Source organism: Callithrix jacchus, chromosome 10 (genome assembly GCF_049354715.1).
Source record: "Callithrix jacchus isolate 240 chromosome 10, calJac240_pri, whole genome shotgun sequence".
Lineage (NCBI taxonomy): Eukaryota > Metazoa > Chordata > Mammalia > Primates > Cebidae > Callithrix > Callithrix jacchus.
In genome coordinates, this window is record NC_133511.1 from 119,264,812 (window position 1) to 119,287,035 (window position 22,224).

Below are 22,224 nucleotides of genomic sequence, written 5' to 3' on the forward strand. Positions count from 1 at the left end.
AACCTTTGGAGAGGCCTCTGGACCAGCGGATGGCTGACAAGGCAGGGCCGTAAGGACTGGGGTATACCAGGCAGAGCCCCAGTAACTACTGGCCGAGGAAACAGTCTCACATTTCATGATCAAGGTCCTTCACTCCTCTTGGGAAACAAGACCAGCAGCCAGGGTCAGCTGTGTACCCTGGTAAGTAAACACTTCTTCCTTCTGTCCTCCCCAAAAGTAGGTTTGTTTTTGGCAACTGAGGCTCCAGCTGAATGGTGGAAGGAAAGATGTCACAGGTAATCCAGAGAGCAAATAATGCATTCACAGGGAATTAACAACGGGTTCATCCCTCTGGCTGCCTCATTGATTTCTTTCTTTCTTTCTTTCTTGTTTTTTTTTTACCTGAGCCAACTTTGTTTTTCTTATTCCTATGACCTTCACAGTGCTCTTAATTAAATAGGGGTGGGTTTTTTTTATCATGTGAGTCTGTCCTGTCCTTCTGATTCTCTGTGGCCCAGTTCCTTCCCTTCCTTCCTTTGCCAGATGCCATCTGTCCTCAAGCTTCTGTACTTACAGTTCCCTTTCCCTGGAATGGTCTTCCCCAGATGCATCCCTGGACATCACCATCCACTCATCCAAGTCTCAGCTGAAACAGCACCTGCTCCTACAGGTTACCTTAGGGGGCTCACAGGCTGCTGCGACAGGCCATCTATGACAGTGTTCAGCTTGTTGTGAATATTTTGCTGTTTTTTGCATCAATGAGCACTTTTTCATACCTCTGATGTCTCTTTAGCCTTGTTCTTTGTGTCTTTCATTAGAAAATAAGGTCCACAGGAGCAAGCACCTGGTCTAACCTGCTTCTATGGCTGAATCTAGCACAGGGCCCAGCTCACAGGAGAAGCGCAACAGTGATGTGTACAACAAAAGACCCATGCATGGACGCAACTGCCCTTTATTCAGAATTATCTCATGCCTGGCCGTGTGATTAAACATTTACAGAATGTCTATTGTGATTACAAAAATTCAGCATCACTTATACCCATTTCACACAAAAAAGAAAGGAAGCCCAGAGGGACAAGCACTGTAACTTTCCCAAAGACACAGCATGACTACATGTGGCCTCCAGCATCCACACCCACAGCTGCCCAGATATCATCACCTAAATCCCATCGTCACCCAAACCCCATTGCCCCCCACTGCCCAGCACCACCTGCCCAAGCAGTCAGTACTCCACTCATTCACAGTATCCTCTCAGTCAGTGGAAGGAAAACCGTAAGAGACTAACAAAGATCTAAGCACAAATTAAATTACAAATATATTTAATAAATGTGTAAAATAAATGCATAAAGTTGAATTAACTTGCTGGGTGGGTGGCTCATGCCTGTAATCCCCACACTTTGGGAGGCCACGGAGGGCGGATTGCCTGAGGTCTGGAGTTCAAGACCAGCCTGAACAACATGGAGAAACCCCATCTCTACTAAAAATACAAAAAATTAGCCAGGTGTGGTGGTGCATGCCTGTAATCCCAGCTACTCAGGAGGGTGAGGCAGGAGAATCACTTGAACCCGGGAGGTAGAGGTTGTGGTGAGCTGAGATCATGCCATTGCACCCCAGCCTGGGCAACAAGAGCGAAATTCTGTCTCAAAAAAAAAAAGTTGAATTAACTTAGGGTCATAATTCTTAACAACAAAAAGCTTTCAGTAGAGGTTAGATATTAATGTTTTCCCCAAAACTTAAAGCACTTTTTTGGGCCAGGTGCGGTGGCTCACACCTGTAATCCCAGCACTTTGGGAGGCCGAGATGGGCACATCACCTTACCTGAGGTCAGGAGTTCAAGACCCACCTGGCCAATGTGGTGAAATCCTGTCTCTACTAAAAATACAAAAATTAGTTGGATGTCCTGGCACATGCCTGTAATCCCAGCTACCCGGGGAGCTGAGGCAGGAGAATCACTGGAACCTGGGAGGCAGAGGCTTCAGTGAGCTGAGATGGCACCCCTGCACTCGAGCCTAGGTGACACAGCAAGACTGTCTCAGAAAAAGCCCACCAAATATTTTCCGAAAAAGCAATGTTTATGTATTAGGAAGTTCTGCCTCCCAGAGGAAGATTCAGGTATTGCATGTAGCCCAAATACTTGATGATTCCAGGACCGGCATATAGACAAGTTATGAGACTGTCTGTACCTTGAAGAATAAGGAGAAGAAGAGGAGGAGACAAAGAGGAGTAGAAGAAAAATAACAGAAGGAGGAGGAGGAAGAAGGGAAGCACTAGAGGAAAAGTACAATAATAACAGTGTTGCGAGCACCAGATCACACCCCTGGGTTTTGCTTTATATTTTGGAAAACTCTGCCACATTCATTTTACTGAAAGCCACGTGTGATCACTGCAGTCCCCAAATTGTCAGGGGTCCAAATATTACTGCCTTCTTGGTTTCTACAAACAGAGCACAGGCTGGCTTGGTTCCCCTTGGTCAGGCTGTCGCGTCCTGGTCCCAAGCCAGGTTGAGACATTGCCTCATTCCTGGGAGGGACTAAGGTGCCTCCCTGGGGGATAAATAGAGCAGTGCTGGGCGCTCACCTCCACAGCGGCTTCCTTGATCCCTGCCACACACGACTGAACGCCTACAGCGGCTGTCTCACCATGAAGCTGCTGATGGTCTTCATGCTGGTGGCCCTTCCGCTGCACTGCTATGCAGGTGGGTTCTGGGCAGAGAGGGCTGCCTCCGCCTGGCCCCCTGTAGAAGAACTCCCAGTCCCTAATCCTCACAACAGATCAGCCCCAGTGTGATGGGTCTGGGTGTGACAGGCCTTATGATCCCCATGAGTTCCTGACAATCAAGCAGGTAGTGCCCACGTGGACTGTCCCCCGCATTGGAGCTGCACATGGCGTGTCATGGCACTCAGGGTCTCACCATGGTCACGGCGACCATAGAAACCAGGATGATTCTCAGGATTAGATATTGAAATTAACTATTTCAGTGGGGCAAGGGCGAGATGGAATCTACACCTAGAAACCGTGATATAATCATGGGTGGCCTTTAATGTGGAAAGAAATGGGAAACCTCCCAGGACAGAAGGCCCAGGCTGCAGAGTGTGGCCCAGTGTCTCTCACCCTGTGGGGCTCACTCTGTGCTTTCAGAGTTTATCTGAGTCCTTCTGGGATGCCCTTTCCCTCCCAATTCCTTCAGGCTCAAGGCAGACTGGGGAGGAGAACTCACAAGATCCAGTGGGAGGAAAAAGCCCTGGCCGCTGGAATCAGCACTGATAGCCCCACCCTTCCTTACAGTGTGTGGGGGGGCACCTTAAATGCCTTCATGAACAAGTTCTATTTCGTGTTCGTGTGTGTGTGTGTGTGTGTGTGACAGGGTCTTGCTCTATCACCCAGGCTGGGACTGGAGTGCAGTGGTGCAATCTCAGCTCACTGCAACCTCTTCGTCCCAGGCTCAAGTAATGCTCCTGTCTCAGCCTCCCAGATAGCTGGGACTACAGGTGCACACCACCATGCCTGGCTAAGTTTTAAATTTTTTGTAGAAATGAGGTCTTCCTATGTTGTCCAGGCTGGTCTTGAACTCCTGAGCTCAAGCAATTCACCTGCCTTGGCCTCCCCAAGTGCTGGGTTTACAGGCATGAGCCACCATGCCTGGACATTCCCTTTTATTGCAGTAGAGTCAACAGAACTAATAAAAAGTGTCCTAGACCCATTCATCTGAAATCCTTGGAAACCCTCCCTGATGCTGGGCATGATACCAGGGAAGCATTGCATGACTTTGAACCAAGAAAGCCCAAGCAGTGTTTGCCATGTCCTCCCAGTCAGAGCACCTCATGCCTCGAGGGTTCTCTTCACCAAGGCTACATGGGGTTGGGTTTCTTGGGGCTTGGGAGGTCGGCGAGAATTTGCAGAGCCTGAGTTTATGCTCCTAGAGTTGAGAACTTTGCATCCCGCAGCAACGCCCTTCTGAACTTCGGTCTGTCCTGGAAGGTACAAAGATAATCAGCTTTCCCAACTGATCTGTAAAATGGGTTCACCCCTCTGGTAATGGCCCATGTTCTGGTGTCTTTGTTTTTTCAGATTCTGGCTGCAAACTCCTGGAGGACGTGGTTGAAAAGACCATCAATTCTGACGTATCTATACCTGAGTACAAAGAACTTCTTCAAGACTTCATAGACAGTGACGCCGCTGCAGAGGCTATGGGGAAATTCAAGCAGTGTTTCCTCAGCCAGTCACATAGAACTCTGAAAAACTTTGGACTGATGATGGTAATTTTAGTTTCTTCTTATGGACCTTTTGAAAATCACTGATCAGAATCAGCAGACTCTAAATTTGGCACCAAGGATGCCAAGCCACTGGCAAACAAACTTCCTGTATCAGTTCATTAAACTTTGTTTCCAGGCTGCTTTGCCACTTCACACTGAGAATCTTTAGGGAACGATACACAGAAAAAGCAAAAGGGAGAAAAGAAAGTTTCAGAGATCGCCGATCTGCCTCTGATCTCACCAGTCCATCCTCACACAGACATAGACACACACAGACACAAAGGGACAGACACCTGCACATTTTTTTAAAATTTTTCTTATTAGACAGAGTCTCGCTCTGTCACCCAGGCTGGAGTGCAGTGGTGTGATCTCGGCTCACTGCAACCTCCACCTCCCAGGTTCAAGTGATTCTCCTACCTCTGCTTCCCTAGTAATTGGGATTACAGGTGTACGCCACCATGCCCGACTAATTTTTGTATTTTTACTAGAGACTAGGTTTTGCCATGTTGGCCAGGCTGGTCTTGAACCCCTGATCTCAAGTGATCTGCCTCCCTTGGCCTCCCAAAGTTCTGGGATTACAGGTGTGAGCCACGGTGCCCAGAAAGACACCTGCACATTTTTATCAAGAGAAAATATCTGATTCTTAAGGAGTCACTCACTTGTAGGAACAACCTACTAAGAAATTTCCTTTCACAAAAACAAATATTAAAGACGTTCTTAATATTTTTATCTAGCTCAGAAAATACAATTTGTGCAAATTCTACAGTTTTAAAAATAAAGAAAAAAAATTTTTTTTGAGACCAAGTTTCACTCCATTGCACAGGCTGGAGTGCAATGGCATGATCTTGGCTCACTGCAACCTCCGCCTCCTGGGTTCAAGTGATCCTCCTGCCACAGCCTCCTGAGTAGCTGGGACTACAGATGTAAGCCACCATGCCCAGCTAATGTTTGTATTTTTAGTAGAGACAGGGTTTCACCATGTTGGCCAGGCTGGTCTCAAACTCCTAAAACTCAGGTATTGCCTGCTTCAGCCTCCCAAAGTGCTGGGATTCTGTTATGAGTTTTTTAAAGAATTTTTCAATATCTCAAAATTTTCTTTAAAACATTTCATAATAGAAAATTTAGAGATATATCAAATGCTCGAGGAAAATAGTAAATGTTAACTGCAATTTGGAATGGCCGAATCATTTTTTTCTTTAAAAACTCCAGTTAGTTGGGCATGGTTGCTCAGGCCTGTAATCCCAGCACTTTGGGAGGCCAAGGTGGGTGGATCACTTCAGGTCAGGAGCTTGAGAACAGCCTGACCAAAACGGTGAAACCCTGTCTCTACTAAAAATACAAAAATTAGCCAGGTGTGGTGGCGCATGCCTGTAACTTCAGCTACTTGGGAGGCTGAGGCAGAATTGCTTGAACCCAGGAGGCAGAGGTTGCAGTGAACTGAGATAGTGCCACTGCACTCCAGCCTGGGCAACAGAGTGAGACTCCATCTCAAAAAAAGAAAAAAAATTATACTGTAAAACTCCAATCTTTCTTGTTTTTGTTTTGTTTGAGAAGGGTCTTGCTCTTTTGCCCAGGCTAGAGTGCAGTGGTGCTGTCATGGCTCACTGCAGGCTCCACCTCCTGGGCTCAAGTGATCCTCCGGCCTCAGCCTCCTGAGCATTGCCCAGGCTGGTTTAAACTCCCGGGGTCAAGCAATGTGCTTACCTTAGCTTCCCAAAGTGCCTGGATTACAGGAGTGAGCCATCACACCTAGCCCAGCTCCAGTATTTCCTAGGCTTCCAAGGTAACGGGGAAGAGTCTTGGACTGTTACATTTCTACCTTCGATGCCTGTGCAACTCAAAATCATCCCATTCTTGTATTTGAGCTGAGATTTTTAACAATTCTGTCTTGTAAAAGTGGTATCAGAAGCAGTCCAAATGATCAGGTCTTCTACAAATAGTATATGCGGTATATTTATCGGGTAAGTTATTTTAAGGAACAGAGTTTTTGAAGAAAAAAGTATCGCACGGATCCCTGGTAGGGAAGAGGTCTTAAAACGCTGACCCTTATTTGGCGTTATGAAGTGTCTCCTCGATGACAGAATGAATGGAGAGGGGAGGCCGGTTTTGCTTCCACTGTGAATTTTCCTGGGAGTTAGCTGTTTGTGGACACGTGCAGGAAAACAAGAAGACAAGTTTTAATATTTGACTGAGTTGCAAACCTAAATGACCTGTCTGTTTTTGTTTTCTAGCATACAATGTACGACAGCATTTGGTGTAACATTAAGAGTAATTAACTTTGCACAAGACGTTTGGCTCAGAGGACTACGGACGATGGCCAGAACTCATCTGGGGATTGCTAGAAACCGCAACTTTTCCTTCTTGTTTTGTCTTTTTATGTGGAAACTGCTAGACAATTGTTGAAACCTCAAATTCATTTTCATTTCAATAAACTAACTGCAAATCATTAAACTTCCTCCTTGTTCTTCTATAAAAAGAGAGGCTTGGCCGGGCGTGGTGGCTCACACCTGTAATCCCAGCACTTTGGGAGGCCAACGTGAGTGGATCATGAGGTCAGCAGATTGAGACCATCCTGGCCAACATGGTGAAACTCCGTCACTACTAAAATACAAAAAGTTAGCAGGGCATGGTGGCATGCGCCTGTAGTCCCAGCTACTCGGGAGGCTGAGGCGGGAGAATCAGAGGAGGCTTGAACCCAGGAGGTGGAGGTTGCAGTGAGCCGGGATCATGCCACTGCACTCCAGCCTGACCAAATCAATGTTGTTTATTTTACCTATGTTGATTGATGTCTCATGTCTCCCTTTTTAAAAGTAAAATTTAAGTATAATGAATGAGATAAAATTTTTAAGTAAAGTTTTTGTGTAAATTAATATCTTAAAGTTATTTTTTATGCTCATTTAATATATGGGTCACTTTCAATTAAGAAAGGGTTGTGATAGGGAAAATATGTTTCTACAATTGTGGAATTGTTCTTTTCTGTAAACGTCCATATCTGATGGTTCAGCATTTCTTGCTTTTAGGTTACTAAGGATAAACATTTTAGTTAACACGTAATTCTGTGTAGAAAATGGCCCAGAAAGGGTGATGCTATTAGTGAAAAAAAGAATAATTTTGCCTAATTCAGAAGTTCTCTGAAAGTTAGTTCAAATTACAGATTTGTAAAGGTTATTTGTGAAACAATGTAGTGAGGAAAAAATATCACCAACTGAATGGAGAAGATGTTAGTGTAACTATCTAATGAACCTAATCAGTGGGTACATGGGCACAGGATTAAGCTTTTCACCACACAATTACAGGGAAATGTCAAGTTAAGTAAAGTTCAGAGTTTTGGTTAAGGAGCCAAGGAGAATCAGCCAGGGGCTGACACCTGCCCTCGGCTCTGCTTCCTAATCCATTCCATCTCCCAACTCATTAGGGGAACCCAGCTCAGATCATATTATGGTCATGGTCACTTTTGGAGAAAAGGAACATTGGGCTGGGTGTGGTGGCTCACTCCTGTAATCCTAGCACTTTGGGATGCCAAGGGGGGTGGATCACCTGAGGTCAGGAGTTTGAGACCAGCCTGGACAACATGGCGAAACCCCCTCTACTAAAAATTCAAAAATTAGCCGGGCGTGGAGGTGTGTGCCTGTAATCCCAGCTACTTGGCTGAAGCCTGAAAATCTGAACCCAGGAGGTGAAGGCTGCAGTGAGCTGAGATCAAGTCACTGAACTCCAGCATGGGTGAGAGTGAGACTCTGTCTCAAAAGAAAAAGATAAAAGGAACACTGAGCACTGAGGCACCCCTAAGCTGGCATACTCTCCAACTACCTCCTCCCCTGACCTGTCTCCTCCCACCCTGACCCCAAAGCCCTCATCCAGGAAAGTACCACATTAGTGTTAGTGGCCAGGCTGTCACCCAGACGTGTTGTTAGTGTTGTCCTGCCTTTACTGAAGATTACAATGTAAATAGACCTGGTACTAAAACATGAGAGACATCATCAGTGGACTCTTGTCAAGCACCAAATTTTGACCCAGAAAATAAATTGCAAAATTATTGATTAAGCATTTATTGCATGACATTGTCATACAGAGGCAGGACTTGCAGAGGCCATGTTCTCCAGGAGCATGAACAGAGAGGATGGGTCAGTGCCAGGGTCCTGGGCATGTCAGAACAGAGCTGCCCACGGAAGGCCACAGGTCCCTGGGAAAGGGGAGATCCAGGGAGTCCGAGGAGCCAGCAAAGAACACAAGGCCTGAGCTGTTTTGATGTGGCTTCCAGAATGAACCAAGTGTTTCAATCCAGAGTGACCGAGGCAAGGGCAGGGGAGTCCACAGGGAGCAAAGATGTGGAAAAAGTTTAAATAATAAAATATTCGAAATGACAGGATCAAATTCACACATAACAATATTAACCCTCAATGTAAATGGCTAAAGGCCCCAATCAAAAAACACAGACTGGAAAATTGGATAAAAAGCAAAAACCCATCGGTGTGCTATATCCAGGAAACCCATCTCACATGCAAGGATACACATAGGCTCAAAATAAAACTATGAGGAAGATTTACCAAGCAAAGGGAGACAAAAAACAGCAGTTGCAATCCTAGTCTCTGATAAAATAGACTTTAAACCAACAAAGATCAAAAGAGACAAAGAAGGACATTACATAATGGTAAAAGGATCAATGCAACAAGAAAAGCTAATGATCCTAAAAACATGCACACCCAATACAGGAGCAGCCAGATACATAAAGCAAGTTTTTAATGACTTACAAAGAGACTTAGACTCCCACACAATAATAGTGGGAGACTTTAACACTCCACTGTCAATATTAGACAGATCAACCAGACAGAAAATTAACAAGGATATCCAGGGCTTGAACTCAGACCTGGAACAAGCAAACCTGATAGACATTTACAGAACTCTCTACCCCAAATCCACAGAATATACATTCTTCTGAGCACCACATCACACCTACTCTAAAATTGACCACATAATTGGAAGTAAATCACTCCTCAGTAAATGCAAAAGAACAGAAATCATAACAAACAGTCTCTCAGACCACAGTGCAATCAAGTTAGAACTCAGAATTCAGAAACTAACTCAGAACCTCACAGCTTCATGGAAACTGAACAACTGGCTCTTGAATGTTGACTGGATAAACAATGAAACGAAGGCAGAAATAAAGATGTTCTTCGAAACCAACGAGAATGAGGACACAACATACCAGAATCTCTGGGACACTTTTAAAGCAGTCTCTAGAGGAAAATATATAGCAATAAACACCCAAATGAGAAGGAAGGAAAGATCTAAAATCGACACCCTATCATCAAAATTGAAAGAGCTAGAGGAGCAAGATTAAAAAAAAAACTCAAAACCGAGCAGAAGACAAGAAATAACTAAGATCAGAGCAGAACTGGAGGAGATAGAGACACAAAAAACCCTACAAAAAATTAATAAATCCAAGAGCTGTTTTTTTAAAGGATCAACAAAATAGACCGCCAGCCAGACTAATAAAAAGGAAAAGAGAGAATAATCAAATAGATGCAATAAAAAACAATAAAGGGAATATCACCACCGATTCCACAGAAACACAAACTACCATCAGAGATTACTACAAACAGCTCTGCACATAAACCAGTAAACCCGGAAGAAATGGATAAATTCCTGGACACTTTCCTCCTCCCAAGCCTAAACAAGGAAGAAGTTGAAACCCTGAATAGACCAATAACAAGGGATTGAAGTTGAGGCAGCAATTAATAGCCTACAAACCAAAAAAAGCCCAGGTCCAGATGGGTTCACAGCCTAATTCTACCAGAGGTACAAAGAGGAGCTGGTACCACTCCTGCTGAAATCATTCCAAATAATCCAAAAAGAGGGAATCCTTCCCAAATCATTTTATGAGACCAACATCATCCTGATACCAAAACCTGGCAGAGACTCAACAAGAAAAGAAAACTTCAGGCCAATATCCATGATCAACACAGATGCAAAAATCTTCAATAAAATACTGGGAAACTGATTGCAACAGCACATCAAAAAGCTTATCCATCATGATCAAGTAGGATTCATCCCAGGGATGCAAGGCTGGTTCAACATACGCAAGTCTATAAACGTAATTCACCACAGAAACAGAACCAAAGACAAAAACCACATGATATCTCAATAGATGTAGAGAATGCCTTTGAAAAAATTCAACAGTCCTTTATGCTAAAAACTCTCAATAAACTTGGTATTGACGGAATGCATCTCAAAATAATAAAAGCTATTTACAACAAACCTATAGCCAATATCACATGGAATGGTAAAAACTGGAAGCATTCCCTTTGAAATCTGGCACTAGACAAGGATGCCCTCTCTCACCACTCCTATTCACTATAGTATTGGAAGTTCTAGCCAGAGCAATCAGGCAAGAAAAAGAAATAAAGGGTATTCAAACAGGAAAGGAGGATGTCAAATTGTATCTATTTGCAGACGACATGATTGTATATTATAAGACACCATCATCTCAACCCAAAATCTCCTGAAACTGATAAGCAACTTCAGCAAAGTCTCAGGATACAAAATCAATGTGCAGAAATCGCAAGCATTCTGATTGCTGCAAAAATCACCACAATAACAGACTCAAAGAGAGTCAAATCAAGAATGAACTGCCATTCACAATTGCTACAAAGAGAATAAAATATCTAGGAATACAACTAACAAAGAACGTAAAGGACCTCTTCAAGGAGAACTACAAACCACTGCTCAATGAAATAAGAGAGGATGCAAACAGATGGAGAAACATTCCATGCTCATGGTTAGGAAGAATCAATATCATGAAAATGCCCATACTTCCCAAAGTAATTTATAGATTCAACACTATCCCCATCAAGCTACCAAGGACCTTCTTCACAGAACTGATAAAAACCATCTTAAACTTCAAATGGAACCAAAAGAGAGCCCACATAGCCAAGTCAATTCTAAGCAAAAAGAACGAAGCTGGAGGCATCACACTACCTGACTTCAAACTATACTACAAGGCTACAGTAATCAAAACAGCATGATACTGGCACCAAAACAGAGATATAGACCAATGGAACAGAACAGAGGCCTCGGAGGCGACACCACACATCTACAATCATCTTATCTTTGATAAACCTGACAGAAACAAGCAATGGGGAAAGGATTCCCTGTTTAATAAATGGCATTGGGAAAACTGGCTAGCCATGTGCAGAAAGCAGAAACTGGACCCCTTCCTGACACCTTACACTAAAATTAACTCCAGATGGATTAAAGACTTAAACATAAGACCTAACACCATGAAAACTCTAGAAGAAAACCTAGGCAAAACCATTCAGGACATAGGCATAGGCAAGGACTTCATGACTAAAACACCAAAAGCATTGGCAACAAAAGCCAAAATAGACAAATGGGACCTAATTAAACTCCAGAACTTCTGCACAGCAAAAGAAATAATCATTAGAGTGAATCCACAACCAACAGAGTGGGAAAACATTTTTGCAATCTATCCATCTGACAAAGGGCTAATATCCAGAAACTACAAAGAACTAAAACAGATTTACGAGAAAAAAACCCATTCAAAAGTGGGCGAAGGATATGAACAGACACTTTATAAAAGAAGACATATACGAGGCCAACAAACATAAGAAAAAATGCTCATCATCACTGGTCATTAGAGAAATGCAAATCAAAACCACATTGAGATACCATCTCATGCCAGTTAGAATGGCGATCATTAAAAAATCTGGAGACAACAGATGCTGGAGAGGATGTGGAGAAATAGGAACACTTTTACACCATTGGTGGGAGTGTAAATTAGTTCAACCTTTGTGGAAGACAGTGTGGCGATTCCTCAAGGACCTAGAAATAGAAATACCATTTGACCCAGCAATCCCAATACTGGTTATATATCCAAAGCATTATAAATCATTCTATTATAAAGACACATGCACATGTATGTTCACTGTGGCACTGTTTACAATAGCAAAGACCTGGGATCAACCCAAATTTCCATCATCTATAGACTGGATAAAGAAAATGTGGCACATATACACCATGGAATACTATGCAGCCATCAAAAACGATGACTTTGTGTCCTTCCTAGGGACGTGGATGAATCTGGAAACCATTATTCTCAGCAGATTGACACAAGAACAGAAAACCAAATACTGCATGTTCTCACTCATAGGCAGGTGTTGAACAATTAGAACACATGGACACAGGGAGGGGAGCATCACACACTGTGGGCAGTAGAGGGGGTTAGGAGAGGGACAGCAGTGGGTGGGGATGTAGGGGAGGGATAATGGAGAAATATAAGATATAGGTGATAGGGGGATGAAGGCAGCAAACCACCTTGCCATTTATGGACTTAGGCAACAATCTTGCATGATCTGCACATGTACCCCAGAACCTGAAGTACAGTGAAATAATAATAATAACAAGCAATTGGGAAAAGACTCCACATTCAATAAATAGTGCTGGAACAGCTGTCTAGCCATATGCAGAAGATTGAAACTGGATCCCCACATTCCACCATATACAAGAGCTAAATCAAGATGGATTAAAAATTTAAAAGTAGTACCTCCAACTATGAGAATCATAGAAGAAAACCTAGGACACACCATTCTGGACCTCAGCCTTGGGAAATAATTTATGAATGAGTCCTCAAAAGGGTTGCAACAGAAACAGAAATTCACAGATGGATCTTCATTAAACTGGGACAGTTATTTAGGGAAACTGATTTAGAAAGCCAAATGAAGTTCAGAAACTAGAATCTAGACTCCAGCAAACCAGACTGAAATGAATTCCAATAATATTAATATGTTTATGCTTATTTCCTATTTAATGTGCATCTGCTATGTTCAGGCATCATGTAGGTTCTTTGTTGGCTGCAGAGTTGCATCACTGATGACATCCACCTCTCTGAATGAGGATTTGATTCACAGGGATTATGGACCAGCAGATATGATACTGCTAGTCCCTGTCTCAGAGTCCCTAATTCTCTGGGCAGGGACTATCCTCATCACTGTCACTGTTATCCCTGGAATTGGGTAACAGTTGCCATTTCCCACAGAAATTTAAAAAGTCTTTCCTGTGGGTGTTTTGAGGTTTTTTAAAAAATTGTTGTCCTTTGTTTTCACAAGTGTAAAGTTGCTTCAAATTGTGGAGAAAAGATATCATTTTCTTTATTTTTTTCCCTATTTCCTGTATATTTTTCTCACCCTTTCTCCTTTGCCCTCAACCCTCAGAGGAAAGTCTCTCTGTGTCCTTGATGAGGTGTTTTTGTTTCCTGCTCCAGCGGCGTCCCTGGCACCATCCACAGTCCCCAGCATGGCAGGTGCTCTGAAGCTCAGGATGCTAAAACTCTACTGCAATCTAGACCAGCACTAATGCTTATGTCTGCATGTGGGTAGAAGGTGGATATGCTGATGATGGTCAGAAGGAGACATCAGGACCTTTACAAACAGCTCAAGTGATTGTTTTGTTCCTCAGTAGATATGAGGACAGTAGATTCTATACCCTTCCTTAGTGAATCTCTGGGAGCTGAAAAATTGCAAGTGATTGATCCTTGACTCACAGAACCCTTCTTTACCACACAGGTGAGCAAACCAGAGATATCAGACTTCCAGCAATTTCTGACGACTTCTTATTGACCAGATCCCAAACCACTCAAGATTTCTGGTCCACAATGAGCTTGTAGCACACCCCAAAAACTTCTCAAATCACTACTATGTTGTCTTAACTCACAAGATAGGTCCTGTCTGCTTCTCTAAATACACCCAGAGATTTCGTAGAAACTTCATTCCTTCCTGGTGTGGGAAGAAAGTTGCCCAAGTGCCAAGGCAAGAGACTGAAGGCACAAGCTGTCCCAGTATAATAAATATCCGATTAGTTTTAGCAATGGTACCAAATACATTCAGAAACAATCACATAATCAGTTCTATAACCAATCCTATTAAATCATGATTCTTTATTATTCTTTGCTTTAGTATTATAGCATAGAATCATTTTAGTCTTACAGTATAGACATAATTGGGTGAAATATAACTAGGAACTGAAGGAACATTGTGAGAAGTGATCAGGATGCCAGAGTGAGAGCCTCGTGGTAGCACCAATGCCTAGGAAGGCACCCATTACTTAGCAGGCAGGCCTTGCAGTAACTCAGTGCCTGGGAAGGTGCCGGTTACTTAGCAGGCCGTGAAGGGGAGTTTCCCTCTCACTGGAGGAGTTCAGAGAACACTCTGCTCTGCCTGGCTCTTGAGGAAGGCCTGACATTAGCCAGGCTGGCCCGCAGACATCCAGGGGCTTAAATGCCTGTCTGTGGTGCTGTGTTCCGATGGTCACCATCCTTGCCCAGTTTCATGTTCCACTTTCCCACCCGGTGCTCTTTTTAAGTTCTTAGAAGTCGTGGGAAGTAAGAAGAGAGGAATCCTAAAAGCCTTTGATCTTTCTGATGAGTTCATGGAAAGATGCTGATGTATGTGCCCCGCCTCCTTGCAGCGGCTACCTGAAAGGGAGGGGCCCCCGGTACTGTAAGCACTTGATTTGCTTGACCTTATTAATCATGTCAAATGATTCACTCTCCTGCCCCTGCCCCCCTGCCTTGTATATGACAAGTATCAGCACGTCCAGGCACTCAGGGCCGCTACTGACTCTGTGCCTTGGCGGTGGTGGTCCCCGGGGCCCAGCTGAATTCCTCTCTTATCTCCGTGTCTTGTGTCTTTCTTTCCTGCGATCTATCATCTCCGCACACAAAAGAACACCCACTAGACCCTGCAGGGCTGGACCCTGCGCCCTGGCACTTAGGATCCGCAGAGTACCTCATGCCTGGTTATTGCCAGCCCCCTCACCACACCTACCTACACCACGCACACAAAGGCTGCATCCCACTCCCTAGACAAAAGTAATGGCAGTTTCTCTAACCTGAGTTTCAACTACTTATATTAGGTTGGTGCAAAAGTAATCACAGTTTTGCAATTACTTTTAGTGGCAAAAACCGCAGTTCCTTTTGCGCCAACCTGTAATTTCTCTCCTACCCCAGAAGTCCATGTTGCTCAGTTCTGAGAACGCACTGCGATCAGGTCTTCCTGTTTTTCATCGTGTACAAAGTTGCTGCAGGTTGACTGCTATTCCAGCCTAGATGCTTTCTTTAGTTCATTCATAACATATGCTCCAAAGACCCACCTCCGAGTACCCCCTCTGGTTTAGATAATCATTTTCCAAGTTCTCGTCATTTTTGGATCACAGCTCCATCCAAGCACTGAGCTCACCTAAATAGAAGACTTTTGTGGGTGTTTAGTTGCATTCAGTACAATGGTTGACTAAGGGATATCTTTTTGGGTCTGCTCCTCCCAGAAGATTGGAACGTTTGGGTGCATAAATGTATCTTTTTAATCTTCAAATAGCCAAGTCTAGCACCAGGACTGGAATAATGAGGTTTCCTTAGATTGACCATGACTGTGAACTGTGAACCTCAAGGTGGCGCCCTTTGTGTAAAATCTGGAATCTCCTTGAACATTTGCAATATGCCACCAGCCACTAGGGGGAGGCCTTAACCTTCATAACCAGATGCAAAACTCCAAGTGTCTAAAATGAAATGATAGTTTCACCGGGTTCTATGAGATCAAGACAACTGACCGACTTTTCCTTTTTTTTGTCAAAAGAGGGTTTTGCATCATCCTGGCAGGTGTATCTAAGGGCTGCCTCATTGGATTTCACAGCCACGGAGAAAGGAATAAGAAAATGTGGACAAAAAGGCACGGGAAGACAAATTTTGCAGGTTCTCACTCATACATGGGAGATGAAAAAGTTGATTTCATGGAGTCAGAAAGTTGAATGAAAAGTTACCAGGAGCTGGAAAGCGTGGGGAATAAAGAGAGGATGGTTAATGGATACAAGACATAGTTTGATAGAAGGAATACCTTCTAATGTTCGGTAGCACAGAAAGGTGACTATAGTTAACAATAATTGATTTATATTTCAAAATAGCTAGAAGACTGAAATGTTCCCAACATTAAAAATGTTAAATCTTTGAGGTGACGGATATCTTAATTACACTGATTTGATCATTATACATTGCATGCATGTATCAAAATACTACTATTTAATCTGTATGGATGTTATCTTAAAGTGTGGTCTTGGTCAGGCACAGTGGCTCACACCTGTAATTCACACCAGGAAACGATGTTTGGGGCACAACTTGGGAGGCCGAGGCAGGTGGATCCCTTGAGGTCAGGAGTTTGAGACCAACCTAGCCAACATGGTGAAACCTTGTCTCCACTGAGGAATACAAAAATTAACCAGGTGTTGTGGTGGGTGCCTGTAATCCCAGCTATTTGAAAGGTCGAGGCAGGAGAATCACTTGAACCCAGGAGGTGAAGGTTGCAGTGAGCTGAGATCACGCCATTGAACTCTAGCATAAATGACACAGTGAGACCCTGTCTCAAAAAAAAAAAAAAAAGTGTAGTCTTAATTTACTAAGACTAGAAAGATTCTATGGCTCTCCCAAGCTGACATAGTCCATACTACATAGTCCATAGTTGGAAATTAGTTTCAGACCTCACAGCCTTGATTTGACTAGTTTCCCTCTCTTTCTCTTTCGTGTTTATCATGGGAATATATTAGGATGCTCAATTCTTGCTGTCCTACAAATAGACAATTTCTAACCTGGATTTTAAGAACTGAAACAATAAACAATGCTGGAGGACCTTTCCTTACTGTTGCTACAACTCCTCTTTTTGAAATTGTCTTCCTCCTTGTCACTACTACAGGTTTAGAAAGGTGAACATTTCTAACTACAGGAGCAAATTTCAAAAAAAGATTTGGAAGGGGTTACTTTTGCTTTTAAACATAGGTGGTTCTAGTGGGCCCAGCATAGTGGCTCATGTCTGTAATCCCAGCACCTTGGGAGGCTAAGGTGGGCGGATTGCTTTGAGCTCAGGAGTTTGAGACCAGCGTAGGCAACATGGAAAAACTCTACACACACACACACACACACACACACACACACACACACACACACACAAAATGAGCTGGGTGTTAGAGGCTCATGCCTATAGTCCCAGCTACTTGAGACACTGAGGCTGGAGAATCTCTTGAGCCTGGCATGTGGAGGTTGTTGTGAGCTGAGATGGCACCACTGCACTCCAGCCTGGGCGACAGAGTGAGACTTGTCTTAAAAAAAAAAAAAAAGGTGGCTTTTGCCTGTAATTCCAGCTCAGCTGGAGGCTGAGCATGGGCAATGCCTGAAGTCAGGAGTTTGATAAAGCCTGGACAACAAAGGAAGACTCTGTCGCTTAAAAAATAAAATGAAAACAAAGGGAAACAACATCCTTTTGCCATCAGAGTCCCATGATTGTCACAATTATCTTTCAGTCAAAGCACATGACCACAATGGAAATCAGCAAAGAAAACACATCTCTTTAGGATGGACCAAGACTGCAGCCTAAGCACGCGTTGAATCTTTTACCATCCTCTTATGAAATCTCAAAAGTTAATAAATTAGAACGACAAAAGAGCTAAGTGGTAAACTCTACAGTGTGATGGAAACAAAACAGCGACAACACTTGGTGAAAATGTTTAAGTTTCTCTGACAGAGAGCAGATAGCATGAGCTCTACAGGGAAATAAGACTGGAGAAAACTGAAGTACAAAATATGCTGCAGAAAAAAAAGAACTTTAGATAGAGGAGCTTTTAGTGGAAAAGAGGAAATGATGTTTGGGGCACAACTTGGATAATTATTGAAGCTGAGCACAGGGAAGGATGAGAGTAGAAACGTACAATCAGTCACGAACCGCTGTTTCATCCCAGTTCCCTCTGTCCTTCCTTGGTAAGTGTTTTTTCTTAACAGAAGACAGGAGTATAAATTGGACAACTGATTTTCCATAGCTACGTTAAGTCCCGAGATCAGGTGATCAAGCTGAAATAAGGCAAGATTGCAAAAGATTATGTAGTGTCAACTATCAAGGAAACATATGTTAGCAAAATGCCATTGGTCAAGGAAACATATGTTAGCAAAATGCCATTGGTCAAGGCTGCTGATCACGTATTTTTGAAGATGCGAGGATATTTATCCAGAAAGCACGAAACCTCAGAGTCATACAGTTGGTCGCTCATTAATTCTCTCTCTAATTGGCAGGCAGTGTGACATATAGCCCTGCCCATGACAGGACTTCTCTCTTCCCTTTGTCATTCTGCAAGCCATACATCTCCAAGTCTACACTCATTTAAGATATGCTTTTCCAGTGTTTACCAGCCAGTGTCCAGTCAAAAAATATAAAACATTATAGGTAAACTGAACCAAGAAAATTTCACACAGGAGTTGGTATTAGTGGGTTTGATGGGTTGCAGAGGCAAAAATGGCATTGTGAACGACGCCCACTGATTGATAATGGCAGGAAGATCATATCACTCCTAGGGCTGGAAGATAAAAGGAAAAATGGTGCTGCCCAGATCCCAAGACTGCAGGCAAAGGGGAGGCTGCTCTTGATGAAATGGAGCCACCTCAGCAGGAATGGAAGCCATCACTATGGACTCTTCCCTGCGGAGCTGCTGGATGCTGCAGACGCTGCTGCCATAATCACTGCAAGAGGCAATGTCAGCAGCAGAGAAACATGACTTCTGCCTCCTCTAGTCTCCCAGTCTCCCTGCAGTGCCTTCCACTAGGGAACCCACAGGAGCCATCTACCACAAGGTTCTTCGATGTGAAATACACAGATCTTGTGTTTTAGCCATGATGAGACACATTAGAAAAAAACAAATCTGGAGCTACAAAATATGAGCCCTGTCATGCATCCCATGATTGTAATCTGGAGTCTTGGTTTTGATTTTTTAGCTAATTGGTGGCCATTTGTCTGACCTATTGAAGAGTTAATAGCTGGAAAGTTTGTTGTGTGTAAGTACCAGATTTAATGATGTTAGGGGAGCCAGTAACATGTAAAACAAAAGGTTTTTGGCTGGGTGTGGTGGCTCAAGCCTGTAATCCCAGCACTTTGGGAGGCCGAGGCGGGTGGATCACGAGGTCAAGAAATCGAGACCATCTGGTCAACATGGTGAAACCCTGTCTCCACTAAAAATACAAAAAATTAGCTGGGCATGGTGGCGCATGCCTGTAGTCCCAGTTACTCAGGAGGCTGAGGCAGGAGAATTGCCTGAACCCGGGAGGCAGAGGCTGTGGTGAGCCAAGATCCTGCCATTGCACTCCAGCCTGGGTAACAGGAGCGAAACTCGTCTCAAAAAAAAAAAAAAGATTTTTGTTGTCTCTTTGAGTGCAGCGGATTCCTGGGGAAGAAAGGCTTTTCTCCTGAGTAAACTGTCAAGTTCATCAATGTAAACAGTCCCTAGGAATGCACAGTGAGGATCAGCCGGTCAGTTTCCTGGTTTATCTCACATATCCTGAGGTTATTCGTTCTGCTTCTCCATGAAATTTTCCCCAAATGTACAAAGCACGTCATTAAGCCTGCTGTGGGTGCCATAGGGTAACTGCTTGCCTCTCCAGAACAAGATGAAGAAAATCTACATCATTTCATCATCCCCAGTGGCACCGGTGCTTGCAGGAGACTCAAATGTCCCCGCTTGACATTGTACCTCTGATATGGTTATGGTTTGCGTGCTTATGTGTGTCGTTCACACGTGGGGCTGACTTACAAAGACATGCAGTCACCTCAAGCACACCTTACAGACTGTGGGGAAGTCAAGAAGAGGTGTGATGAGGACCTGACCCAGTTCTCTGGCAGGCAGTTCTCCCTCTGAGATTCCTTTATGTGGAAGAGGAGGTGGAAAAGAGAACCATGGTGACCACCCAGTACGTGTATGATCTGTGCTAGCCTAACCTATGTTAACCTGACAGACTCCATCTTGCTGAGAGCCAGACAGACTCCAACTTAACCTCCATCTCAGCCCTCCTGCCATTTCTCTCTTGAGTGCATACCAGGGTCATGCTACTGTGTTGGGTCATGCTGCTATAGAAGCATATAGGCTTTGTAACCAAGCCCACTTGCTATTGTGAATGCCCCCCTTCATTGATTGTATGGTAAGTACTGAAAACCCCCTGGTAACCAGCAATCATGGGAACCGCTTGTGTATACCCTCCTTAGTTCATCAACAGCCATGAGAGCCTCCTGCCTCCTAGTTACCAGCTTCCTTATCTAACTTGCTTGTTCTGCTTCTGTTAAATTCTGCTTCAGCTAGACTCCCTCTCCCCTCTCCTAAGTATGGTATAAAAAGGAAGCCAGCCCCTTCCTGGGGCTGAGAGATTTTTGAGTGTGAGCTGACTCTTGGTCACTGGCAGTAAAGGACTTGTGATTTGAACTCAGGGTGTGGCACTTTCTCCAACTCACACAGATTACCAGTCAAAGGACGTGAGCATCTCGACTGATCTTCTTAAGGTTTCCATTTTCCTGGAAGATGTTCAACTGTTTGAAGTCCAATCCCTAGAAAATCCCTGGGTAGTAGCTTCAGGCAGAAGGACACCAGGAGCAACACATCCTGGTGAGGACAGGTGTCCAAGGACTCTGCGTGTTTTGGGGATCAGTAACCCCCCCCCACCATCCTATAGACTTAGGTACAAGACTCATTATTAAGGATATTAACAACATCATAATAATGGTCACTTTCATCTAACCATAAAACAATAAATTAGGTTATTGAAAAGTAATGATCTTAACTGTGGAAAATCCTAAGGAAACCAGAACCAAATTCTGAAGCACTCTTTGTTAGGACTTACGGGAGGTAAACTTTCCTTGCTGGCAGAATCAGTTAGATTCGGTTTGATATTTTGTTGAGAAAGAGGTGATTGATTTTCTTTGACCTTTTCATTTATTCTTTTTCCTTTAGTTACATAAGTGTAGAAATTGACATTTGGTGCTGAGATGCTATGATGTGTATTTTCCTCCATTAGTTCATTTCTTATGTGAATCCTGTGAAATAGGTACTGTTTTCACCACCCGAGATTAAAAATGAGGAAACTATGGCTTCAAGGCTAAGCCACTTGCTGAAGAACTCACAAATAGAAAATGCCAGGGCAGAGCTTGAACCCACATAGTCTTGTCCCAAAATTGGGCGTCTCCTCACTCCTCAATCATGGATACATTCTAATTTTGAAAGATCCAAACAGCATTTCAGAATTAAACAAAAAAAATCAAACGGCCCTAGTAAGATGCTGTTAGAGGCCAGCAAGGTTGTAGAGAAAAGGGAATGCTTATACAGTGTTGGTGGGAGTATAAATTAGTTTATCCCTTGTGGAAATCAGTGTGGCAATTCCTCAAAGAGCTAACGACAGAACTACCATTTGACCCAGCAATCCCATTACTAGGTATACACCCAAAGGAATATAAAACATTCTATCATAAAGACACATGCAGGCATAGATTCATTGCAGCTCTATTCACAATAGCAAAGACATGGATCCAATCTAAATGTCCATCAATGGCAGAGTGGATAAAGAAAACGTGGCACATATACACCATGTTATACTATAAAGCCATAAAAAAGAATCAGATCATGTTGTTTCCAGGAACATGGATGGAGCTGAAGGCCACTATCCATAGCAACCTAATGCAAGAACAGAAAACCAAATACTGCATGTTCCCACTTAAAAGTGGGAGCTAGGCCGGGCGCGGTGGCTCAAGCCTGTGATCCCAGCACTTTGGGAGGCCGAGGCGGGTGGATCACGAGGTCAAGAAATCGAGACCATCCTGGTCAACATGGTGAAACCCCGTCTCTACTAAAGATACAAAAAATTAGCTGGGCATGGTGGTGCACGCCTGTAATCCCAGCTACTTGGGAGGCTGAGGCAGGAGAATTGCCTGAACCCAGGAGGCAGAGGTTGCGGTGAGCCGAGATCGCACCATTGCACTCCAGCCTGGGTAACAAGAGCGAAACTCCGTCTCAAAAAAAAAAAAAAAAGTGGGAGCTAAATGATGAGAACACATGGACACATAGAGGTGAATAGACAGTGGGGCCAACTTGAGTGTGGAGAGTGAAAGGAGAGAGAAAAAATGATGTTGGGTAC

The 22,224-nt window shown here is 43.6% G+C and overlaps 1 protein-coding gene across 1 annotated transcript; it reads left to right on the top strand.

The window, feature by feature from the left end:
- The first annotated feature begins 2,560 nt into the window (after positions 1–2,560).
- Positions 2,561–6,683, top strand: SCGB2A1 (secretoglobin family 2A member 1). The gene is made up of 3 exons (XM_002755419.5): positions 2,561–2,674; positions 4,048–4,235; positions 6,464–6,683. Exons 1-3 carry the CDS (start codon positions 2,620–2,622, stop codon positions 6,506–6,508), a joined length of 288 nt encoding a protein of 95 aa, XP_002755465.1. The 5' UTR covers positions 2,561–2,619; the 3' UTR covers positions 6,509–6,683.
- Positions 6,684–22,224: the final 15,541 nt, after the last annotated feature.

Bases quoted from the DNA above. Each gene is read 5' to 3' on its own strand.
- SCGB2A1 (XM_002755419.5), top strand. From the start codon at position 2,620: ATGAAGCTGCTGATGGTCTTCATGCTGGTGGCCCTTCCGCTGCACTGC. The intron at 2,675-4,047 runs GTGGGTTCTGGG...TTGTTTTTTCAG, and splicing joins TCCGCTGCACTGCTATGCAG to ATTCTGGCTGCAAACTCCTG. The intron at 4,236-6,463 runs GTAATTTTAGTT...TTTGTTTTCTAG, and splicing joins AAAACTTTGGACTGATGATG to CATACAATGTACGACAGCAT.